The 21,741-nt window shown below is 44.8% G+C and overlaps 1 protein-coding gene across 17 annotated transcripts in view; it reads right to left on the bottom strand.

Annotated features, from left to right (window-relative positions):
* The window catches only part of LOC101826824 (gamma-secretase activating protein), a 103,959-nt gene that overhangs the window by 29,797 nt on the left and 52,421 nt on the right, over positions 1 to 21,741 (bottom strand). For 16 of the 17 annotated variants that reach the window (XR_005872960.1, XR_005872961.1, XR_005872962.1 and 13 more), the window contains 7 exons: positions 20,631 to 20,723; positions 20,268 to 20,485; positions 17,311 to 17,380; positions 16,709 to 16,791; positions 12,386 to 12,439; positions 797 to 925; positions 33 to 91 (listed from right to left, as the gene is read on the bottom strand). Coding sequence is in view for 12 of the 17 variants with exons in the window: in XM_040735169.1 (XP_040591103.1) it covers positions 33 to 91; positions 797 to 925; positions 12,386 to 12,439; positions 16,709 to 16,791; positions 17,311 to 17,380; positions 20,268 to 20,485; positions 20,631 to 20,723 (706 nt within the window). In the remaining 5 variants the exon portion in view is untranslated. Of the gene's footprint in view, positions 1 to 32; positions 92 to 796; positions 926 to 3,112; positions 3,203 to 12,385; positions 12,440 to 16,708; positions 16,792 to 17,310; positions 17,381 to 20,267; positions 20,486 to 20,630; positions 20,724 to 21,741 lie in introns of those variants that run through there. The other variant, XM_040735174.1, reaches the window with a different exon arrangement.

The following is a 21,741-nucleotide window of genomic DNA, read 5'->3' as shown; positions in this document are numbered from 1 at the left end:
ACCAGCCACGGCAACCCTCTGATTGTACTTACTTTACTGCATTGTCAAGAATGTTCCTCACGTACATCGTGGACCTTCTTTTTCCCGTTTTCTAGGGAAGAGAACATGTCAGGAATATGGAAGGTGAAAATTTCATGGATAGCTTTTTTTTTAATAGCAAGAACAAAAGGCAATGTAGTTAAATGCTTCAATAACATTTCCCATGTCATGAGAAAACCTTTTTTTATTATTATTAAACTTTACTCTCAATCACAGGATGCCGGGATGCTATACCACAGCAGTGCAGGGGTCCAAGGCACCCTTCATCCTGTCACAGTTAATGCTTCTATCTAATATAACTCCACTACGATGTCAGGAAATGCATATTCTACAGCATGTGTCTAGTCCTATACCACTGTATCATGTATGTAGATGTATGTACTACAATGTGCCATCCTGATCAAAATACAGAACTGTTTCATTTCCTGGAGAGCTCCTGTCCAACCCTCTTTCAGTCTGTCTCCCTGACTCTTCTCCCCCCACCTCTAGCAAATGCTAACTGGGGAACGCCTACATTTTCCAAATAAACTTTAAGCTACTCAAGTAACCTGCAGCATCTGAGACACGGTCCCCATGCTCCTGTCACAGACATTCTACACGTCCCTTCCCTTCCCCCCCCCGCCATTTCTTCCTCAAAGAACAGGTAACAGAGGCGGCCCCAGGTGCCCAGGGACTTGTCACACAGCCTGGGGACGGACAGGAAGGCCCAGTCAGCACGAGCTGGCCTCCTCAGTCTCCATGCTAGCTGTGAGCTCACCTCTTCAGAGACCAGGCTGTGCCATTCCCTCCTCACAACACTGTTGTGGTAATGTAAGTGAGGCTTCGTATACTTGACATACTCAAGGTTGGAGTTCAGCTTTGCCCAGTACCCTGTCAAGTTGTAGACCTGTAGACAAAAAACAGCAGCAGCAGCTTGAAAAGCAGGTGCTGAAGTTCATGCCATAGCGGGGACCACACGTCTCACTTGCGGGTCCCCTGGTGTTGGCATCTCTGAGAGATACATTTTTTTTTTTTTTTTGGTTTTACGAGACAGGATTTCTCTGTATTTGGAGGCTGTCAGTCCAGCCCGGCCTCGAACTCACAGAGACCCTCCTTCCTCTGCCTCCCGAGTGCTGGGATTAAAGGCGTGCGCCACCACCGCCCGGCTTGAGAGATACATTTTTCACAGTACAATCACAAACCAAGAGACTCGGGGATCCCACTCTTTCTTCTTCCTCTCTCCCCATTTCCAGAGAACTACAGCTCATTTCCCAAAACTAAAGACTTCCTAGTTGGGTTGGGCTCAGCAGGAAGCCTATTAAGGCATTTCCTCCCCAGAGATCCATGCTGGCTTGGGTGGTGTCACTACACTATGTCCTGTCAGAAATGTGCCTGTAACTCAGAGCAACTGGAATGGGCTTGCTTCCCTTCCAAGCTTACTCACTTCCAAAACCTAGTAATCAAAATGATGACATAAACTAATTTCACAATGGTTTATAAATTCTCCAAAAGAGAATTAACTGGCTTTTAGCCTTTTGAATTATGAGTTACTGTACTATCTTGAAGAATGTAAACGTTATATTCACCTCTTAATAACAAAATACTATGTTAATGCATATTTAACGCTAAGGAGCATAGTGGTACATCTGTAGATACCGGAGTCTGGTGACCACTCACCGGAATTTCAAGGTTCCTGTGTTGCAGAACAAGAAACTGGGCGGGGCACATGAGCAACAGTAGAAGCAGAAACGGTTAGCCAAGAGAGATGAAGATCCTGGCAAGCCAGAGCCAGGAGAGGAGTTAGACGCTCACAGGCAAACACGGTACAAAGCAGTGGGACATTATACCCCGGTCTATGAGGTCATCCACTCATTGTTGGGCTTTCTCATGTGTGTTTCTTCTGTATAAGTCAGCCTTAGCGGCAGTGAGCAGTGAAACTTTGTGTGGCCTGACAGATGTTGCTTACTGTGGTGACACACTTAGTAGAATTCAAGGAAGTAAGAGAACTTACAGTCAATGGGGTCCCATAGACCCCTCAAAACAGAAGCTATTATTGGTTCATTTCCAGACTTGATGGTAAGACCCTGTTGCTGAAGACACCACATGCTCAAGTCATAGGACATGGAGAAGTCAATCTGGCACTGACCTGGAAGCTCATCCCTGCTGGCTGGTCAAGTGCAAGCATGTACCCGCTAACTTGCATAGTGCTAGAAGGTGCCATGCATACTTCTAAAGGAGAAAGTACTCATCAACACTACCCAGCTGTGAACTCTGCAGGATACAACACATTCACACACCTCAACACTGGGGGATCACCCCAGAAGAGGGGGGCAAGAAGGTCGTAAGAGCAAAAGGGATGGAGAACAACTGTAAAAAAATGTTTTTCAGACAGGAAAAGGCAGCTGCACACATGAACTCATAGCGGCTGTGAGTGCACATGCAAGACCTGCACAAGATCTACAGCAGCCGCGAGTGCAAACACAAGATCTACAGCAGCCGCGAGTGCAAACACAAGATCTACAGCAGCCCGGAGTGCACATACAAGATCTACAGCAGCCCGGAGTGCACATACAAGATCTACAGCAGCCCGGAGTGCACATACAAGATCTACAGCAGCCCAGAGTGCACATACAAGATCTGTAGCAGCCGCGAGTGCACGCACATGATCTATAGCAGCCGCGAGTGCACGCACAAACCCGCACTAGAGCAAGCCAGCCAGAATCCCAGCATGGACGGGGGAGGGTCCTACAAGACACCACCCCATCCGAAGAGCTATTGGCAACTGATAGCTGCTGGGCAAGGGAGAGTGCCCATTTGCTGCGGGGATGCCTCCCCTCAGAGGCTGGCCACGCCCCTGCTGTGGCCCAGTAGATGAACATACTAGAGTCCTAAGGAGACTTTGTGGGTTTCAAAGGACCACATAAAGATGGGAGGGAATGAGTGGGAGGATAAGGAAGGGATGTGGGTGGAGATGGGGTGGGTTTAATCAAGCTGTACGCTTGTCCTGGCTGGTTTTGTTTGTCAAATTGACACAGCCGAAGTCATCCGAGCAGAGGAACCTCAATTAAGAATACGCCCCCATCATCAGACTGACCTATCAGGAAGCTTATTATTGATGGTGGTTGGTGTGGAAGGCCCCGCCCCAGTGTAAGTGGTGTGGTCTCCGGGCAGGTAGTCTTGGGGTCTATAAGAAATCAAACAGAACCAGCGGGGGCAAGTGAGTAAGCAGTGTGCCCCATGCCCTCCGTTTCAGCCCCCGACTCCGGGCTCCTGCCATGCCCTCCGTTTCAGCCCTCGACTCCGGGCTCCTGCCTGGTCGGCCATCTCTTCTCTTTCTCCTCTCAGAGCTTCCAGCCACAGTGTTGATCAGAGCAAAAACTTAAACAGGACAATGTGCGAATGAAATTCTTCGAATAATAAATTTAAAATGGAAAATATTGAAAATAAGTGAGAACTTAAATAACACTTCAGTATCACACAAAAATGCTCTAGTATTACATTAAATTGTGGCTAATGTGCTCTTATTGATTTTGGAGACTCAGTAAAATAAGTTACACAATACTTTTATGCTTTTACTTAGAAACCTGGAAGGCCCATACAGCCAACGCCCTTCTGCCAGAGATGGAAAATCTCAGAACCGTGAAAACTAAGATGTGTTTCCATCGTAGCTGGAAAGCTGGGGTCAGGGCCCTCTCCTTAACTTTTCTTCAGGGAAGAATGCAAGGTGACCTCTGACCCTTATTTACCATAAACCTATCTTAACTACCCCTTCTACACAATATAAAGAAGGGAGAGGGGAAGAAGGAGGGGAGGGGGAGGGGAAGGAAGAGGAGGAGGGGGAGTCAGACAAGTCCTACTGACTTATCTCTATAGCCCTTTTGTTTCCTGCTAGTAGTCGTGGAACTCTAGAGCCAAAACCAGAAAATTAGTTGGTATTGTGGTGCCATCTAGCGGTCGGTTTGGCTATAGGCATGCCTGCTTTGGCACTGCACTTTATGGTGGGATTTACCCCAATCTTGCCCTGAGACAGAACTGGGGTCCCCCTATCGTGAGCCTTGGTTCCTTTAGGCCAAACACTCCTGCTGACAGAAGGCTACACTCACACTGTGGCTTCCTTAAAAATCCTTCTCTTCACTTAAAAATAAATCTTTGGGGGGCAGTAAGATGACTCAGTGGGTAAGTCCTATGGCTTGAGTTCTATCTCTAAGCCCACCAGTGGAGGGGATGATCAACTCCAACATCCCTCCTCTACCTGCACAGCCACACATCCAAAACACATACACAGATAAATAGATCTATTTTTAAAGCTTAGTTTTCTCATAGTCTTGAGTCAACCAAGAAAAACAGAAAATAATGTGGACAGTGAACAAACTTCAAAAATGCTAGCATGCCTATGGTAAGAGAGTATGTGTGCTCAGGACAGACAGAGTGAGCTCAGGACAGACAGAGTGAGCTCAGGACAGACAGAGTGTGCTCAGGACAGACAGAGTGAGCTCAGGACAGACAGAGTGAGTTCAGGACAGACAGAGTGAGCTCAGGATAGAAAGAGTGAGCTCAGGACAGACAGAGTGAGCTCAGGACAGACAGAGTGAGCTCAGGACAGACAGAGTGAGTTCAGGACAGACAGAGTGAGCTCAGGACAGACAGAGTGAGCTCAGGACAGACAAAGTGAGTTCAGGACAGACAGAGTAAGCTCAGGATAGAAAGAGTGAGTTCAGGATAGACAGAGTGAGCTCAGGACAGACAGAGTGAGCTCAGGATAGACAGAGTGAGCTCAGGATAGACAGAGTGAGCTCAGGATAGACAGAGTGTGTACTCAGGATAGAGAATGTGATCTCAGGATAGACAGAGTGTGCTCAGGTAGACAGAGTGTGCTCAGGACAGACAGAGTGAGTTCAGGTCAGACAGAGTGAGCTCAGGACAGACAGAGTGAGTTCAGGACAGACAGAGTGAGTTCAGGACAGACAGAGTGAGCTCAGGACAGACAGAGTGAGCTCAGGACAGACAGAGTGAGCTCAGGACAGACAGAGTGAGTTCAGGTCAGACAGAGTGAGCTCAGGATAGAAAGAGTGAGTTCAGGATAGACAGAGTGAGCTCAGGACAGACAGAGTGAGCTCAGGACAGACAGAGTGAGCTCAGGATAGACAGAGTGTGTACTCAGGATAGAGAATGTGATCTCAGGATAGACAGAGTGTGCTCAGGATAGACAGAGTGTGCTCAGGACAGAGTGAGTTCAGGACAGACAGAGTGAGCTCAGGACAGACAGAGTGAGCTCAGGATAGAAAGAGTGAGCTCAGGATAGACAGAGTGAGCTCAGGACAGACAGAGTGAGTTCAGGATAGACAGAGTGAGCTCAGGATAGACAGAATGAGCTCAGGATAGATAGAGTGAGCTCAGGACAGACAGAGTGAGCTCAGGACAGACAGAGTGTGCTCAGGACAGACAGAGTGAGCTCAGGACAGACAGAGTGTGCTCAGGACAGACAGAGTGAGCTCAGGACAGACAGAGTGAGCTCAGGACAGACAGAGTGTGCTCAGGACAGACAGAGTGTGCTCAGGACAGACAGAGTGTGCTCAGGACAGACAGAGTGAGCTCAGGATAGAAAGAATGAGTTCAGGATAGACAGAGTGAGCTCAGGACAGACAGAGTGAGTTCAGGACAGACAGGGTGTGCTCAGGACAGACAGAGTGAGCTCAGAACAGACAGAGTGTGCTCAGGACAGACAGAGTGAGCTCAGGACAGACAGAGTGTGCTCAGGACAGACAGAGTGTGTGCTCATACAAGGGTTTTGCCTGGAGTTGTTTATACCTCACACTACAGTTTTAGGGAGTTCATGGCTTAAAATTGTTCAAAGCCACTGAACAGAAAGGTGTTGGGTCCCTGTTCTCTATTGAAACATCCCCTCCTAGAAGCCCAAAGCCTCAGGAAGCTAGCAAAACTCCCAAGGCTTTGGAAGCACTCTCTGGGTTACATGATCATCAAACAGTTCCTGTTGAAGAGGGCACTCTCCTGTGGGGCAGGGAGCCCCACCGAGGCAGCTGCCCAGCAGTTACCACCTTCCTGTAAGCATTCCCCTCATCCATGTTCTTACAGGTGATCATAATAAACTCATTGGTTCACCAAGCTATACTTAGGTAGAATTATTTTTTTTAGTCTGCTCTTGATGCCCTATCTTGTGTGAGTGGACAATTGTGCATGTCTGCCCGATTAAAGTCACACAACACACAACTTAGTCAGAGGTCCCATAAATATTCTCTCATAAACATGTAAGTCTTTCAGATCCACTGGTCTGTTATGATCGTCATGCTCTCTTACTGTTGGCAAATGCCATCCGCCTTTGATCAGTGATGTAATGTCTATCCTGCTAACATTCAAAGATGACGGCAAATTGAAAGGCCTATTTGGGCGACTGAGAAACAGAGGCTCGGGGAATGGATTTGAGGAAAACAAAGCATGAAGATGTCGTGTCCAACCAGCTCTTAGTGAGCGAAGCCTGAGACCAGAGCACAGATCGCGGGTTTGGATGGGAGCAATGTGCTGGAGAGACCAATAGTGGTCCAGTCAGCTGAACACGGCAGCCACCTGCACCCCACCCTCACATGCCCATCTGCTGGAGTCTGATTGTTTTTCAAGTTCCTGGGATGGCCCTGTGGATCATCATTCGGCTGGAAGCATGGTTTGAGCATGACCTAAGAAGTGCAGTCAACTCCTGCTCTTTACAGGGCACTGGCCAGCAACCCTGGAGGCTGATGAGGGCCCCTGTGGGAGACTTGCGGTCACTGGGGAATACGAGGCTAGAGAGAATGCTATGTTCTGTCTTCGAAGAACCCCAACTTTGAGCTAATGCTAGCCTGCTCACTGACCTAGAGAACAAAAGTAGCTTCTATTTTATTTTTAATTTACTTTTTAAAAAACACTAGATGTCGCATCTTTGAAGGAAAAGAAAATAGAGTCCTCACTGGCCCACCGACCAGGTCAGCCCAGCTCAGCAAGTCGTCACATGGTGTTTGGGTGTGGCACTCAACTGACACTTGACTAAAGGGGAATTGGGAGGGCTCCAAATATGACAACGCAAAGTGAAAACCGCAAGTCTCAAGATACACAGACCCGCTCTTTGAAGAGAATCGAGTGGAGTCTTGTGTTTGTTTTGAGACAGTGTCTCCTCCTGTAGCCCTGGCTGTCTGAAACTCACTTTGACCAGGTCAGCCTCATACTCAGAGCTCGGCCTGCTTGGTGCTGGGACTAAAGGTATGCACCACTATGGCTAGCTCACACTGTCTCAGCAGCTGAGTACCTGCCGCTGTTGCAGAACACCTGAGTTTGGTTCCCAGCACCCACATGAGACAACCAGACACTGCCTGTAACTCCAGTTCCAGGGAATCCAACGGCTCTCCACAGGCACCTGCACACATGAAGTCACATACAAACATGCAGACACACACACACACAGAAACAAAAATAAATAAATCTGTAAAATATATAAAAGTTCTTTGTGAAAAGTATCTATGAGCTTAGCTAGTCCTTGGTGCCTGGCTTAAGAAGTGATGAGATTCTTGAGGAAGGGCCCAAAAGCATGTTTCCCTGTACAAAGGGAGTTTAACATTTACTTTGAGAAAAAAAAATGACTCCCATCTCTTCTTCAAAAATCATCTTGCTTTGACTCTTAGTATGCCATAAAGTAATCTCCGCATGCAGCCCATCACAGCTATTAATTAAACAAAGGGGCCAGTTACATGAAGGGGCTGTTTCCCATTCAGGATTTGCATTGCTAGTCTATCTAGAAACAGAACAAAAGGGGCCCATGGTACTGGATCATCTGCAAATCACTGGGGAGTAAATATCTGCCTCCAATTTCTCAAAGACCCTCCCATTTCTCAAAGACCCTCTTGGCTTTGGTCCTACTTCTGCTAATTAACTGGCATCTTCTTGGGGAGGAGGCCTGCTCTGAGGGAATCCTTTACTGTGTGCACCAGGACTCAGCCAGCAGAGAGAGCGCAGGTATTCTTCGGATCTGCTGTGGATCTGATCTCATTACCAACTTCTAACGCCGAGAAATCCGGCAGTGCATTGCCTTTAGCATAGATACAGTGCAATAGAAAATGTCTTTGCAGACAGAGGCTCAAAAGGCGCAATACTAAACTAAGAGCATACCTACATGTGGCAAAAGACTAGAATTCCTGAGGTGACCACTAAGTTAGCTGCAAGCACACAGCTGTCTTCTTCAAGTCTCATGAATATAAATGAGCTTCCTTCTGCTCCAGGGTCTGGCAAAAATCCCACTCCCTTGACCAGTGGGGGACTATCAGCCAGTCCGTGTTGTTTTTAGTAGACTGGACTATTTTAAATGTAACTGATCATTATGGACATCTAGCTTACAGTTAGCTTTCTTAGAGAGCATATGCCCACAGAAAGCCAGTGCCAACTAAGATCTTCTCCTCCTTGCGATCTTAGAAATTGAACATTATATCTCTAACCGGAAGTACAGATAAGAGAAGCCCAGCCCAGAGTGGTTGGTAATAAAGGAACAGAAATAACTATCTTCAGGCCCGGGTCTGGCTCTCGGTTTTATAGCTAGGAGGTAGGTGATCCCATCTCTACAGAAATGGCAAGAACTCATCCACTAGCTTGAGGCTCTGTGAATAATAATGACATTGCTTTGTGGCATCACAGAATTACATTCCCAATATGAACTGAACTCCCTGGAACTCACTCTCACAGAAAACATGTGCAATCCAAACTTTGGAAAATCAGTATTTCCCCCAGAACCAGACGTCACTTGGAAGCAACAATTCCAAAGAGCTGTTATATTGTGGTTATGCCAATATTTCAGATCACTAGCAAAATTTTTACCCAAATGATGGCATCTGTCTGCACTGGGAACTCCAAGGATAATTAGTGTATTTTGTTCTTCATCAAGCAGTGACTTCTTCTCTTACTCTGTCTAGTTAAAGCAGCTTTAACACACTTTGAATGAAGAAGCATGTATGCAAAGTCTGGATGAGAAGAGTCCAGGTAGCAAGCACACTTTCCCGGATGCTCAGGAGCTCTGTATCCTGAGACACTGGCATCAGCGGCTGTAGCTGGTAGTGTTTCAAGGCTGCCCTCCCCAGTCTCTGGGTCAGGTACTCAAGAGTGGCTGAACAAGCGATTAAATACACTAACGATGTCTGGTTTTGAGCCAGACACATGGCCCGCACTTGGAATCTCAGCTCTTGGAAGGCTGAGGAGGAACCACAATCAGGTCAAGATGAGCATAGGTTACAAAAAAGAGTCAAGAGTCTTTAAAAAAAAGAAAATCAACCAGGAAGAGAGGGAGGGAAGGAGGGAGGGAGGGAGGGAGGGATGGATGGACGGACGACAGAGGGAGAAAGAGAAAGAAAAGAGAGAGAGAAATAAAAGAGAGAGAAAGAAGAATGAAGGAAAGAAGGAAAAGAAAGCAGTCAGACTTTAAAACCTACGTTGGTGAAGATGCCCATCTCCACTACTTGATGCATGCTAACCCTTCACCCTTACATCTAAGCAAGTTATAGCTTCCCTCTTTGGCTTCCTGTGGTTCAATAGTTTTAATGGTTTCTCGTCTCACTATAAAATCAGGTGCAATTTTAAAACTTTTACACACGTTGCTGCTTCCCCAGAGCAACACACAGTTTGCCAAGGATAAAGCCAGTCTTAGAAACATCACTTTGACATTTCTTTACAGCATGGGCCTTGTTATCATATGCTGACTTAAAAAAACCAGCTTTTTTAAGATTTGTAAAATGTGCATGAATGTTTGCCTGTATGAATTCAGGTACATGTGTACCATGGGCATGCCTCTGCCTGTAGAGACCGTGAGATGCTGGACCCTTAGAATTTGTGAGCCGCCATGTGGTTGCTGGGACGGAGCCCAAGTCCTCTGCAGGAGCAGCCAAGCTCTCTACCACTGAGTCATCTCTCCAGCTCCTTCCCAAGTTTATATCATTTTAAAAGATTATTTGGTAAACCATTTCTAAAATGAGGAGGCCTTTTGTCTCTCAGGTGACAATCTTTTTGTAAAATATCAGGGGAACCTGCCTGAACATTCTCCAAGTCATAGTCCTTTCAGGTCCTACTTAGAAATGACAGACATTCCTCTATGTCAAGGTGTGGTGAATCCAGTGTCTGCCAAGGGCCCATTTCTTAGACAATCTTGTTTTCATTATGATATCAGGAGGTAGGAAGGATTGAGTTGATTTTGTGAATCTTTAAAAAAAATAATAATGACCAATCAAAATCACGGCCACAGTCACCTCCTCAAACCATTGCACTGGGGGTCAGGACTCGAACAAACAAATCTGAGGTGCCACAACTGGACTCTAGCACTAGATCAAACACTTGTACAAAGCAGGAGGGGGTTGCCTCATCCCGCTTTGCCCCCTCCCTCCCTTGGCTTTACTAAGAGAGAGGAAGTATAATCAGAACTCATTTATTATTATACAGTAAGAACATTGTAAGACAACAATTAATTGGCTTACAATAAGTCAATGAGGAAAAAAGACAAAAAGGATTTTTTCATCACTCCCTTTTAAAGTGGAAATACACACTTGATAAGGTTGTAATAAAACCAATAAACGCCTAAGTCCTTTTGTTCATAAATTCATGATTATGTATGTGTAACCTTGTATATGCACATGTGCGGGTGCCAACAGAGGCCAGAAGAGGGAGCTGGATCCCTGGAGCTGAAGCCAGAGGGCTCTGTGAGTCACGTGAGTCACTTGACATAATGGGTCCTTTGGAAGAGCAGCAAAGGCTCTCAACTTCTGAGTCATTTCTTCAGTTCCTGTGAATCTTTTTGACCATGTAAATTAGCACAACTTTTGTTGAATACCAGTTTAGTAAGAAAAAATAAAAGCTATAGAGAAATGTTATAGTGTTTTACCATAAGGCTTTCTTAACTTTTAGCCTTAGGGGAATAAAACAAGAGAAAAACTGCATGTATATAAATATATAAAATATAGTAATTGGAATATTATCTTTAATTGGATAAAAGAAAAAAAGCATGTGGTACAAAGAATCAAACCTAAGGCCTCGTGTACACTGAGTTATTTCCCCCAGAAAATGTGTGTATCATGTCAAGATAATTAAATGGTTCAAAGCAGAAAACTGACTAAATAAATTCAGACATGCCAACTCAGGGAAATCATTACTTTCTATAACCACATGAAAAGTGTTTATGAATTCCTGTTTGGTCAAATGTTTCTAGATTACCATAACTACTAAGTTACATAGACACCCCTATGGCAGAGACAAAGAGAAAGTACCAGAAACTATAGAACTGTGGATTAGGTTCCTTCTAAACATTTTCTTCTGACTAGTCAAGGCAGAGTCATATGCCTGGAACCCAGCTACCCAGGAGGTTGAGGATACAGCATCAGGGTAGGACAGTTACCCAGCACCTCAAGGACTCAAGTTCAACTCCAGCACGAAAGCAGAACAAGGAAAAAAACCTACACTGGTTTGTGATACATCCCAGGCTTGGGAGAATTACTAGTATAGTCACAACCTGTGAAACTGGAAGCATTGTCCTGTAGCTGCCTGTGAAACATTACTTTTTCTCTCATCTTCCTACATTAGGAGAGTTTCCACAGTGGCTCTACACAGCTGCCCAATCTGTCTTCCAGGGCCCACCAAGCCAGCCTCCATCTTAGCACCACGCCTCCCCAGCTGTCCAGCCCCAAAGAATGGGCACAAGGAGCAGACACTGATGCCAGAAACAGATTTCCCAGGCTAGCCGGGCTGTAATTGCTGGAAGCAATGCCAAAAGCAACGAAGGAGCTGCAGAGAGGCTTGCTGAAGATCCCGCCCCAGTTTTAACTATGTACATATTCTTTTCTCCTCACCTGGCCCCATCCCATCCTCCTAAGCCCCACAGCTGCACACACAGGAAGGAGCAAAGCCACCACTGCCAGCACCTTTGAGGGATGCAGCGGCCGATTGCTCTTTGAGCTACCAGGAAATGAGATAGGCCCAGATCAGTGTGCCAGTGTGCGTGCGTGCGTGCGTGCGTGCGTGCGTGCGTGCGTGTGTGTGTGTGTGTGTGTGTGTGTGTGTGTGTGCATTTGAAGGAGAAACTACAAATGAAGCAATAACAGCTTCCAGCCTCTAAAGACATGTTACAAGAGCTCCTTTCATAAGGCATTGGTGACAAGTTCAAGTTGAGCTCTGTAATTCTCTCCTAGCTTCAGAAAGCCTCCCTGTTCAAACAGCAGTGGATCAGCACTGCAGGACTCTCCAACATGCAGGCCCACCCTGTTCTGAGCTGGGACAGGTCTCTGCCAGGCTGCAATACCTTTTGGAACCACAATGATACTCAAACATGAAGGTTTTACCTTCTTTGAGAGGGACTCACCTTCATAAGAAGCAATGGGAGCTCTTCTGTCACAAGCATCACTCCAGGAATTTCCTATGGGGTGGGGGAGGGACATACAAGAGACATTATCAGCCACCCCATAAGGTCTATGGGGCGACATACATGCAGCATATTGACCCCCCCAGGCCTCCTCAGGAAACGAATTCTGCATAGACAGGAGCTGAGGACAGCTAGCTTCCTGTGTGATAACCTCTACTTTAAATAACAGGACACAGCATGTCTCTTGCCCTGGAAAAGGAAATGTTCTTTAAATAAAGCTGACAGGTTCTCTAAGGAGGGAGACGCGATTATTGTGAGAAAATACAGAACAAATGCCGTATTTTCAGACATTCCTCCTTAAGAACAAATAAGGCAAATTATATATGAATCACTAGAGTCATAATTAAATGAAAGCATCACGTCAGTTGTACACCATCCCTCCCTGTCCTTCTGATCCTTTCCTCTCTAGAGGGAACCAAAATTCGTGGGATTCTCACACACTGAGTCCACCATGACCTCAGGACAGCAGTGCCCCATGAAGAGTTTCTGCACCATGCAACAGCCAAGCTAAAACATGCTCAGTTCATGTCAGGAAACCCACCACCGTATTCTGCTAACTAGTGAACACTGAATCAAGATTAGTGGGCCAGGGGTAGTTGAATTCTAATCCCAGGCAAGGGAGAAAGAGACTAGAGGATCAGAAGTTCAAGGCCATCCTCGGCTCCATAGTAAGTTTGAGCCCAGCCTTAGCTATATGAGACCCTGTCCATTAAAAGGGGTGGGGTGGTATTTATAAGGATAAACTTCCCAAATTACCCTTGCCTCATTGATACTATGAAAAATGTATCTGTATGTTAACTCTGAAGTCTGCCTCTCTGCTAGTCAGTTCAGATTTCCCTCAAAACATATGGCAGAGAAACCCACTTAGGAGTACTTTGTGAATGGCTGCATCGTAAGGACGCTCTATCCCATGGGAGGGTTGCATCTGCGATGAAGGGGTAAACTCACAGAGCACCTGACCCAGAGTTCCCACAGAAACACAGCGCATCTGTGCTAAGGATCTACGTGTGTTTCACTCGTTGACATTACAAACAGCACTGCAATTAGTCTCTGAGGTGGTTAAGGTTGATTCTCTAGAATGACCAGAGACAGGCCCATGGATATGTCTGTGAGGCATTGTCTAAATTAGGGGAACTGAGGTGGAAGACTCCTTGTGGGTCCTGAGCTGCACAAGGAAGATAAATCCAGCAAGGCAGGAGTGTTTGCCGTTCTCTGACTCTTGGCTGTGGTGCAGGGTGAACCGCTGCTGCCACCATGCTTTTTCCAACATGCAGGACTGTATCCCCTAAAACTGTAGGAGTGTATCCCAAAAACTGAAGGACTGTATCCCCTAAAACCATAGGACTGTATCCCTTAAAACCATAGGACTATATCCCTTAAAGCTGTAGAACTGTACCCCTAAAACTGTAGGACTGTACCCCCAAAACTGAAGGACTGTATCCTCTAAAACCATAGGACTGTATCCCCTAAAACTGTAGGACTGTACCCCAAAAACTGAAGGACTGTATCCCCTAAAACCATAGGACTGTATCCCCTAAAACCATAGGACTGTATCCCCTAAAACTGTGGGACTGTACCCCCAAAACTGAAGGATTGTATCCCCTAAAACTGTAGGACTGTACCCCAAAACTGAAGGACTGTACCCCTAAGACTGTGGGGCTGTACCCCCAAAACTGAAGGACTGTATCCCCTAAAACTGTAGGACTGTACCCCCAAAACTGAAGGACTGTATCCCCTAAAACCACAGGACTATATCCCCTAAAACTGTAGAACTGTACCCCCAAAACTGAAGGACTGTATCCCCTAAAACTGTAGGACTGTACCCCCAAAACTGAAGGACTGTATCCCCTAAAACTGTAGGACTGTACCCCAAAAACTGAAGGACTGTATTCCCTAAAACTGTAGGACTGTATCCCCTAAAACCATAGGACTATATCCCCTAAAACTGTAGGACTGTACCCCCTAAAACTGGAGGTGAAATACTTGCTCCCTTTTGGCAATTGTTTCTTGTGACATTATTTTGTTACAGCAACAAGAAAAGTAACCTGTGTAAGTTCTAACTAGCATTTTAAAAGGCATAACTGTAACATTTTAAAACAACTATAATTACAACACACACTTTAGAATTAGTTAAGAACAAGAACATTCTAATTTCTAGTATCTTAATTAACTGTATATAAGTCCATTGAAATATATAGACTTTGGGTGTGGTTAACTTCAGTGAGTGGGTTTTGTTTTTTTTCCAAGTTACTTTTTTGTAATACTGTTTATTTTTAAAATCCAATTGCTAGTAGGTATAGTGCTACACACTTATGGTCCCAGTGAGAAGCTCCAGGCTAGCTAACCTGAGCTACACAGTGAATTCTTTGTATCAAATAAAAAAATCCATATCAATCTTTCTATCCAGATGTGTGAACTTGATATTTCCCAGTGTGGAAACTTTTAAAGGTTGTCCATTAGGGATCATTGTAGACCATGGAAAGGAAGAGTAAATCTTACATCATTGCTAACGATGAATATAAATGCGTAGAACTCTGGGATCAGAGGATGCCTTTTAAGGTAGCTTGTTCTAACCACAAGAAGCTTTAAAGCAACTCGGTAAACCCCAAGATAAGCGTATAGAGGTTATAACTGTGGGTTTCTCTGCATTTTCTTGTGGGACATCAGATGTCATTGTGTGTATGTTCACTAAGTCTCCAGGGAGCCTTGAGAAATGAACAAACGAACCACTGTTCATTAGGATGGTGGCTTCACACAGCATCCAGCCCAGGGACCACTGGTTCCGAGCCTGCCTCCCCACACTTCAAACAAAGAGCAGTGGTTAGAAGCAGAGGGAGCTGAGCTGTACATTTCCTGACCCTATGGTGTAACCTGCAGACTTCCTGCACATAATAACCACAGCGTCTGCCTCTACATCCGTAAGTCATCTAAAAGAAAAAACGACAACGTGGGTGCCTAGAAAAAGGAGAAGCCTGGGTCTTTCCCCTTACAGTCTACAATTCAAAAGACAAGCATAGAAGGCCTTGAGGGCATGGCAAGGAGGGGCGTGGGGACTACTACAGTAAGCAACATAAATTTATAAATGAATCAAACACCTCGGGCTATGACATTTGCCCTGGTGGGGGGAGACAAAAGGATAAGGGATTTAAGGGTGTCCTCAGCCACACAGACATTGAGGCAGGTCAGGCTGGGCAACATGAGCCCATGTCTCAAAACAAAAAGAAGATAAAACAGAAAAAAATTAAATCAATCAAATGTATTTGGATATTCCTTTGTCTTTAGACAGAGCATCACTACTATATAGCCCGGGACAACCTCCAACATCTTCTGCCCAGCCCACATGAGTAGGGAATGCTGGCTCTCTGTATGCCTCTACTGACTTATTGAGACACAGACAAAACACAAAATGTCACAATATACCCTACTACATAGTTCCCAACGTCTGTTACCTAGATTGAATTTATTGCTCTAAATTCATTTTTAATTCAAGCCCTGTTTCAGATGCAATCACACTGGTCCATCTAACGGAAAGGAGACAAGCAGAAGCCCTGGTGTGTCCCTCCCTGGAAGGAAGGAGCCCAGACCGACAGGAAGAGCAGCAAGCAAACTAAGCAGAGGAAGACTGATTCATCCCAAAGCTTTGCTGCCTAAATTTCTTATAAACACGTATAAAACTAGGGACAGGTGTCACAGAAGTCAACACCTACCAAGTATTAACACAGTGCTCTACTCACTTCTTAGTCATAAAAACCTAGTAAATACTTGAGTCTGGTCAACACAGGAGTCAAAATGTCATTTTATAAAATACTGTCACTGAGCTTTAGTTCTGCCTGGCAGTAGAAAGAGTGACAAATACCTTCTGCCTGCTCCATCAAGTCTATTGTTTTATGTAAACACTTCTGGCCAATGGAAGAAATTCACTGCATTTCAGATATGCAAGCATGTAGTATGTATGTATGTATGTATGTATGTAGGATTTTATTGTATAGGAGATATATGTATACATATGTACATTTATAGGTATATAGATATAGATATATTCTATATGGTAAGATTTTTTACATGTGGCATCATATTGACCCTCAATTTTACAGCATTTAGATTTTAGATTTCTGATTAGGATTATTTATGCATTCTGAGAAGAAACTTCCACTCAGCTCCTTACCGGTGAAGACAGAAGTGAAATCATAGCACTGGACAGCATAACAGGAATGGTCTGCCACTGTCCTATAGTGCTGGACCTACTGTACATTATTAACCTACCTCATTCCAAGCCAGCACAGAGGAGTGTGCTAAGAGCTTGTCCACATCAGCCAGCTCTGGATACACACTCCAGTAGGAAGAAGCTGAGAATTTTTAAAAGCAACATGACATAACAAGAACAGAGGGAAAAATGCAATTTAACCAAATCAAGTATACCAATAAGTTTTCATCACTTCATTCATGCCTCTGGGGGTTAACCATTATGATTTTATCTACAGCATAAGACGTCCAGGTTCTCTTTTTTACAATGAAAATAATATTTCTAAAAATCCATTTGGTACCACTTCTGCTCAGATAATGTTATACCAGTTATACATAGCCAACCAGCATAAAACAAGGCTAAGAAAGATGCATTTTACCAAAAATTTTGTTAATCAGGTTAAAGAATCAAAATCTGATCTTATATCTCATCAGTCTCTGAGAACCACAGCTTCTTGCAAAAGCCACCACAAGAGAATGAAATTTAATTAGCAGCTGATTGCAATGAAGTTTTAAAAACGTCACTCCTAAGCAGCATTTTGACAGAGGCATTCATTATCAATGTCCTGATTTTCCCCCAAGCAAAAGTACACAGCCTTAAGTGCAACATCAGCAACACTTACCAATCAGAAGTTCCTGAATGAGGTCAAATGAATGGCAGGCAGAGGCATGTTCACAAATCCACTGAATAACCTTTAAGAAAGACAGACCATAGAACCCTGTTGGCTTTAGATCGGCACTCGGTCCCACCAAAGTAATATAAATACACACAATGAACAGTACATACATGAATGAGCTTGTAAATTCTACATGTATTCTGGAGTAACCTGAAAAGTGTACCAACTTCAGCTAAAAACCGGAATAGCCCTGGCTGAGCATGTCAGTGTGCCGTGCTTTTACATATCGTTTTAACAGGGGCCGTGGGGTGGGATGCAGATGAACCTTCAGTGCAGCGCGTGGCTTGTTGGCTTGTTTGTTTTGCAGGAATTGACCATGTCATACAAAGCACGATGAAAGCCCTGGGTTTGGAGGCAGCAACCTGGGCTTAGAGCTCAGCGCAGTTATCACTGAGAGCATGGTCACACCGCTTACCGTGACGAGCACCTCGTTGCCTCTGTCACGGACACACGTGACCTCTGTTAAGTCAGTAGCTCTCTCCTGGTTCTATCCCTGTGTTCAACTGCCGGAGGAAGGAAGCTCTCACCTCCTACTTGACGGGCAAGGCATGCCCAGCCACGGCTCACTCTCAACACGATGCTTTAGTCTAAATCTATCGTGCCAGGTGACTGATTTTTACATAGGTAATTTAATTAACGTTTCTGCAGACAAGTGAAATGCAGATGCAAAGAGAGTATTGTTGCATCAAAAAAAAAGTTACATATTGTGGGTAGACTCAAAAGCATGTTTCTCAAACACATAAAGACTAGATGGAGATTCTAAACCACTAAATGACTAGATTAAACAACTATTAAAAGTTGGGTAAAAGCACGCCTACACGGGTTACTTGGGAAAGGTCTCCAATTATCAATATCCTTAGAAATAAATGTTTAGGGCTACTTGAGGAGATGGCTCAGCGGGCGAATGGCTGCCACGTGAGGACCCAGTTCCTAGAACCCACACAAAAATGGGCGTGCAGCACATGTTTGTAACCCAGTCCTGGGGCAGATACAAGAGAACCCTGGATGTTCACTGGCCGGCAGGCCTGGCAGAAGAGGAAAGAAAGCTCCAGGGCTGCAGAGACCTGTCTCAGAAATGTGAAGAGTAGCTGAAGAACACACACCATTGTGGTGACACGTTATTATGGTTCACTAAAGCGTGCCTGAAGATTCAGAAAGCAGAGTCAGCCTCAAACCCAGCATTGGGGAGGTATATAAGATAGGAGCAGGGTCTCAGAGCTGGCGTCCACTCTCCAGCCACACTGAGGACAGGAAGACACTGAAGCCTCGGGGTTCTCCAGCCACACTGAGGAGAGGTTTGGTGGAGCCGGGATCACCTGTCAGTCTGAGGTGGAGTGAGAGCTAGTGACCAGCTGCTTTGCTTTTCTGATCTTCAGCTTGAAGTTCGAACCCCATTATCTGTTTCTTGGTCTTTTATTTTTATTTATCATGTTACACACGATGTTACTTCTGGCCTTACTCACATATGCATAGGTGTGCACACAAAGACACGGGAATATGTGTCCACATGCACAGACAGGATAGGAAATCAGAGAAAACATGTTGGGATTGGTTTTGTGTCAGAAAATGACTGCACTTTAGATAGCTGATTCACTAAGAACAGGCCTATTCTACACTATAGGTAAGCAGATAAACACACCTTTTATGCGTTTTTTAAAAAGTGTGCTTTCTTTTTCAGCTAACTAATTGGCCTCTAACCCCAGCCATTACTGATCAACAACAGGGTTTTCCTGATCTTCTAGGATAGATGATAACACTATAAGCAGCAGTATACAATACAAACTAAGCTATATTACTAAAAATTAATAAATATTTGCCACAAGTGTTTAGGCCTTTGGCATTCATTTGTTTGTTCTAAGAAGGCTATGACAGGAATTAGTTCTATAGTTCAAGATAGCATCAAATTTTTCTGTGTAGCTCAGGCTGTCCTTGAACTCACAGAAATGATCCTGGCTTGTTTGGCCCTTGGTAATGTATTACACAAGACACAGACGTGGGGAGAAAAGCAGGTAGCCTGAGACACTCACTGCTGGCTGTGTGTCCTTGGAGGGATCTGTGTTTACAGCACTGAATTTGGGGGCTCACACCTGACCTACCAGCACCCGGGAGACTGATGAGAACTACTTCAAACGTGAGGCCAGCTTGAGTCACAAAGTAAGTACCAGACCACCCTGGGCTGCAGAGTAAAACCTCACCTCAGAAAAGCACATAAAAGAAGAAAATAAAATTGTTGTCCTTTATTTTTAGGAGATACACTCTAAGACCCCTGTGAATTCTGAAACCACAGACAGCACCAAACCTTAGCAACGTTGACAGACATTATTTATTTACTTATTTATCATTTACTTAAGTCAAGAACTTTCAAGTCCTCACTTAAAGGAAACAGTTTATGGTGATTCTTTGGCATATATAAATGCCATGGCCCTTATTAGGTAAAATGTGAGTATATGAACAGAAGTACTATAATACTATGATATTTACCAGGTAAACAAGGCAACGAATACATGGTGGAGGGGCAGGTAGCAAATGTAACATGAATATACTGGACAAAGTAACAACTCATAACCCCAGGCCAGGTGAAACAGACTACTTACAAGAGCATACCACATGAAACATGCGAATTGCTCCTTTGCGGGACTTCCCATGTAACAGCATTAAGCCAGAGTTGATGCAAGTTAACGAAGTCATGAAAACAGAGATGAGGGATACAAGGAGCAACTGTGCTCAACAGCCAGATGCACATGTCTCACAGTCTGGCAGACAGCCACCAGAAAGGAAACACCGAGGAAGAGTAGGAAAAGGCACTGCTATCGAGCAAAACTCGCTTCTGATCATCTTGAAGCAGCAAGAATGTTGGCGCAGTCTGCTGTCCGTGTGCGAGCTCACACTCGCTGTCTTCTCACCTGGTCTTCCTGGAAACCTGGGTCCTGACCACACAAGAGTGCACAGTGCAATGCCGCCATCTTGTCACAGTCCAGGCGGGCTGCGTTCCATAGGAACCACATCAGATACGACTGGTCAACGGTTGCTCTATAGACCTTTCCAGAAGAGCAGTCCAGTACGAGGGACCCCGGCAAGGACTGTAAGGGACTGGGAGGTAGCACTGCTGCCATTTTGCTTCCTAGCAAACATTAAAATAAATAAATAAATAAATAAATAAACAAACAAATAAAAGCAGACCACCAAATAAGAGGACCTCTCTGAGCCAGACAGTTGCAGAAGTCAGAACAAGCCTAAGGAGACTGCATTCGTGAGAGACACCATACCTGTCAGAAACAGACTGTGGCAGGTCAAGTCTGGGTGCTGGATGTTAAGTAAATGAAGGAAATGACCAGGGATATAAACAGCCACAAGACAGCCTATAGGAAAGAGAGATCGGAGTCATCCACATGTGATAAAATCTATCTAGGTGCAGAAAAACCCAAGAACAACACATTTACTAGCAAACAGGATTTGTTTGTTTGTTTGTTTTTACCAGTACCAAATGATCAGATTGACAGAGTATCATCACCCGAGTAGGCAGATCTGACTGGCTTTGTGTGTAAGTCATGACTGTACTGTTTATGCCTGAGTGATCTGGAAAGAAGTTAGAATAAAAATATCAAGCAACATGAATGACTCCTTAATGTGATATGCTGGGAATGGCTTATGATGGGAATTTTCGTCTTTTTGATGGTTTGAGGAAGCTATGAAATGCAGTTTCTCGTTCATCATCGTGCTTTTGCTCAGGAAATTTAAAGATTGTATTTATCAAGTGTGTGTCTCTGGGAGCCTTGGCATTCTGGGTAGTACACTGGTTTTCCTGTGTGCCTTAGCTCCTAGAGTTGGCACCTTCATAGTCCCTATACACAGATACTTGCATAACCAGAACATGTCCCCACATTGAGACATAATATAAAAACAGGCTCCTTAGGGTCTCAGGAAAACAGAGAAGTGAATTTCACAGAAGAAACTCCAGTTTCCTGTCAGCTAACAGGGCTCCGTCCTCTAAGAGGCACACGCTGCTGGTCTCTACTGTGGAAGCACTCATGGAAAGGGCAGGCAGGGCATATAAAATTCCAACCAATTAAAGTGTCCTTTCAGAAGACATTAAAGAGAACAAGGCAACCAGTTACAAAGCTCTTGTCATTGTGGCAGTACTACCTCAGCAAACGAAAGAAAGAGTCTGGGGTACCCACTAGAAAGGGCATCAGTGACCTGGGCTAGCTCCTAACACGGCGATTTAACCCGTGTGTGTGATGTCCCAGGCAAGAGGACATTTGAAAGGTACTGTGGTGTCACACAATCGCTGGGATAGAGTGGGAGATTCCTACTGACACTTGTTTAGTTTACTCTAGGGGTTTTCTGTCGCTTGGTGTGTAGGACAGTCTGCCACAA

This window comes from Mesocricetus auratus, unplaced genomic scaffold, assembly GCF_017639785.1.
Source record: "Mesocricetus auratus isolate SY011 unplaced genomic scaffold, BCM_Maur_2.0 Super-Scaffold_100043, whole genome shotgun sequence".
Classification (NCBI taxonomy): Eukaryota; Metazoa; Chordata; class Mammalia; order Rodentia; family Cricetidae; genus Mesocricetus; species Mesocricetus auratus.
This window is presented reverse-complemented; position numbering and strand designations above follow the sequence as displayed.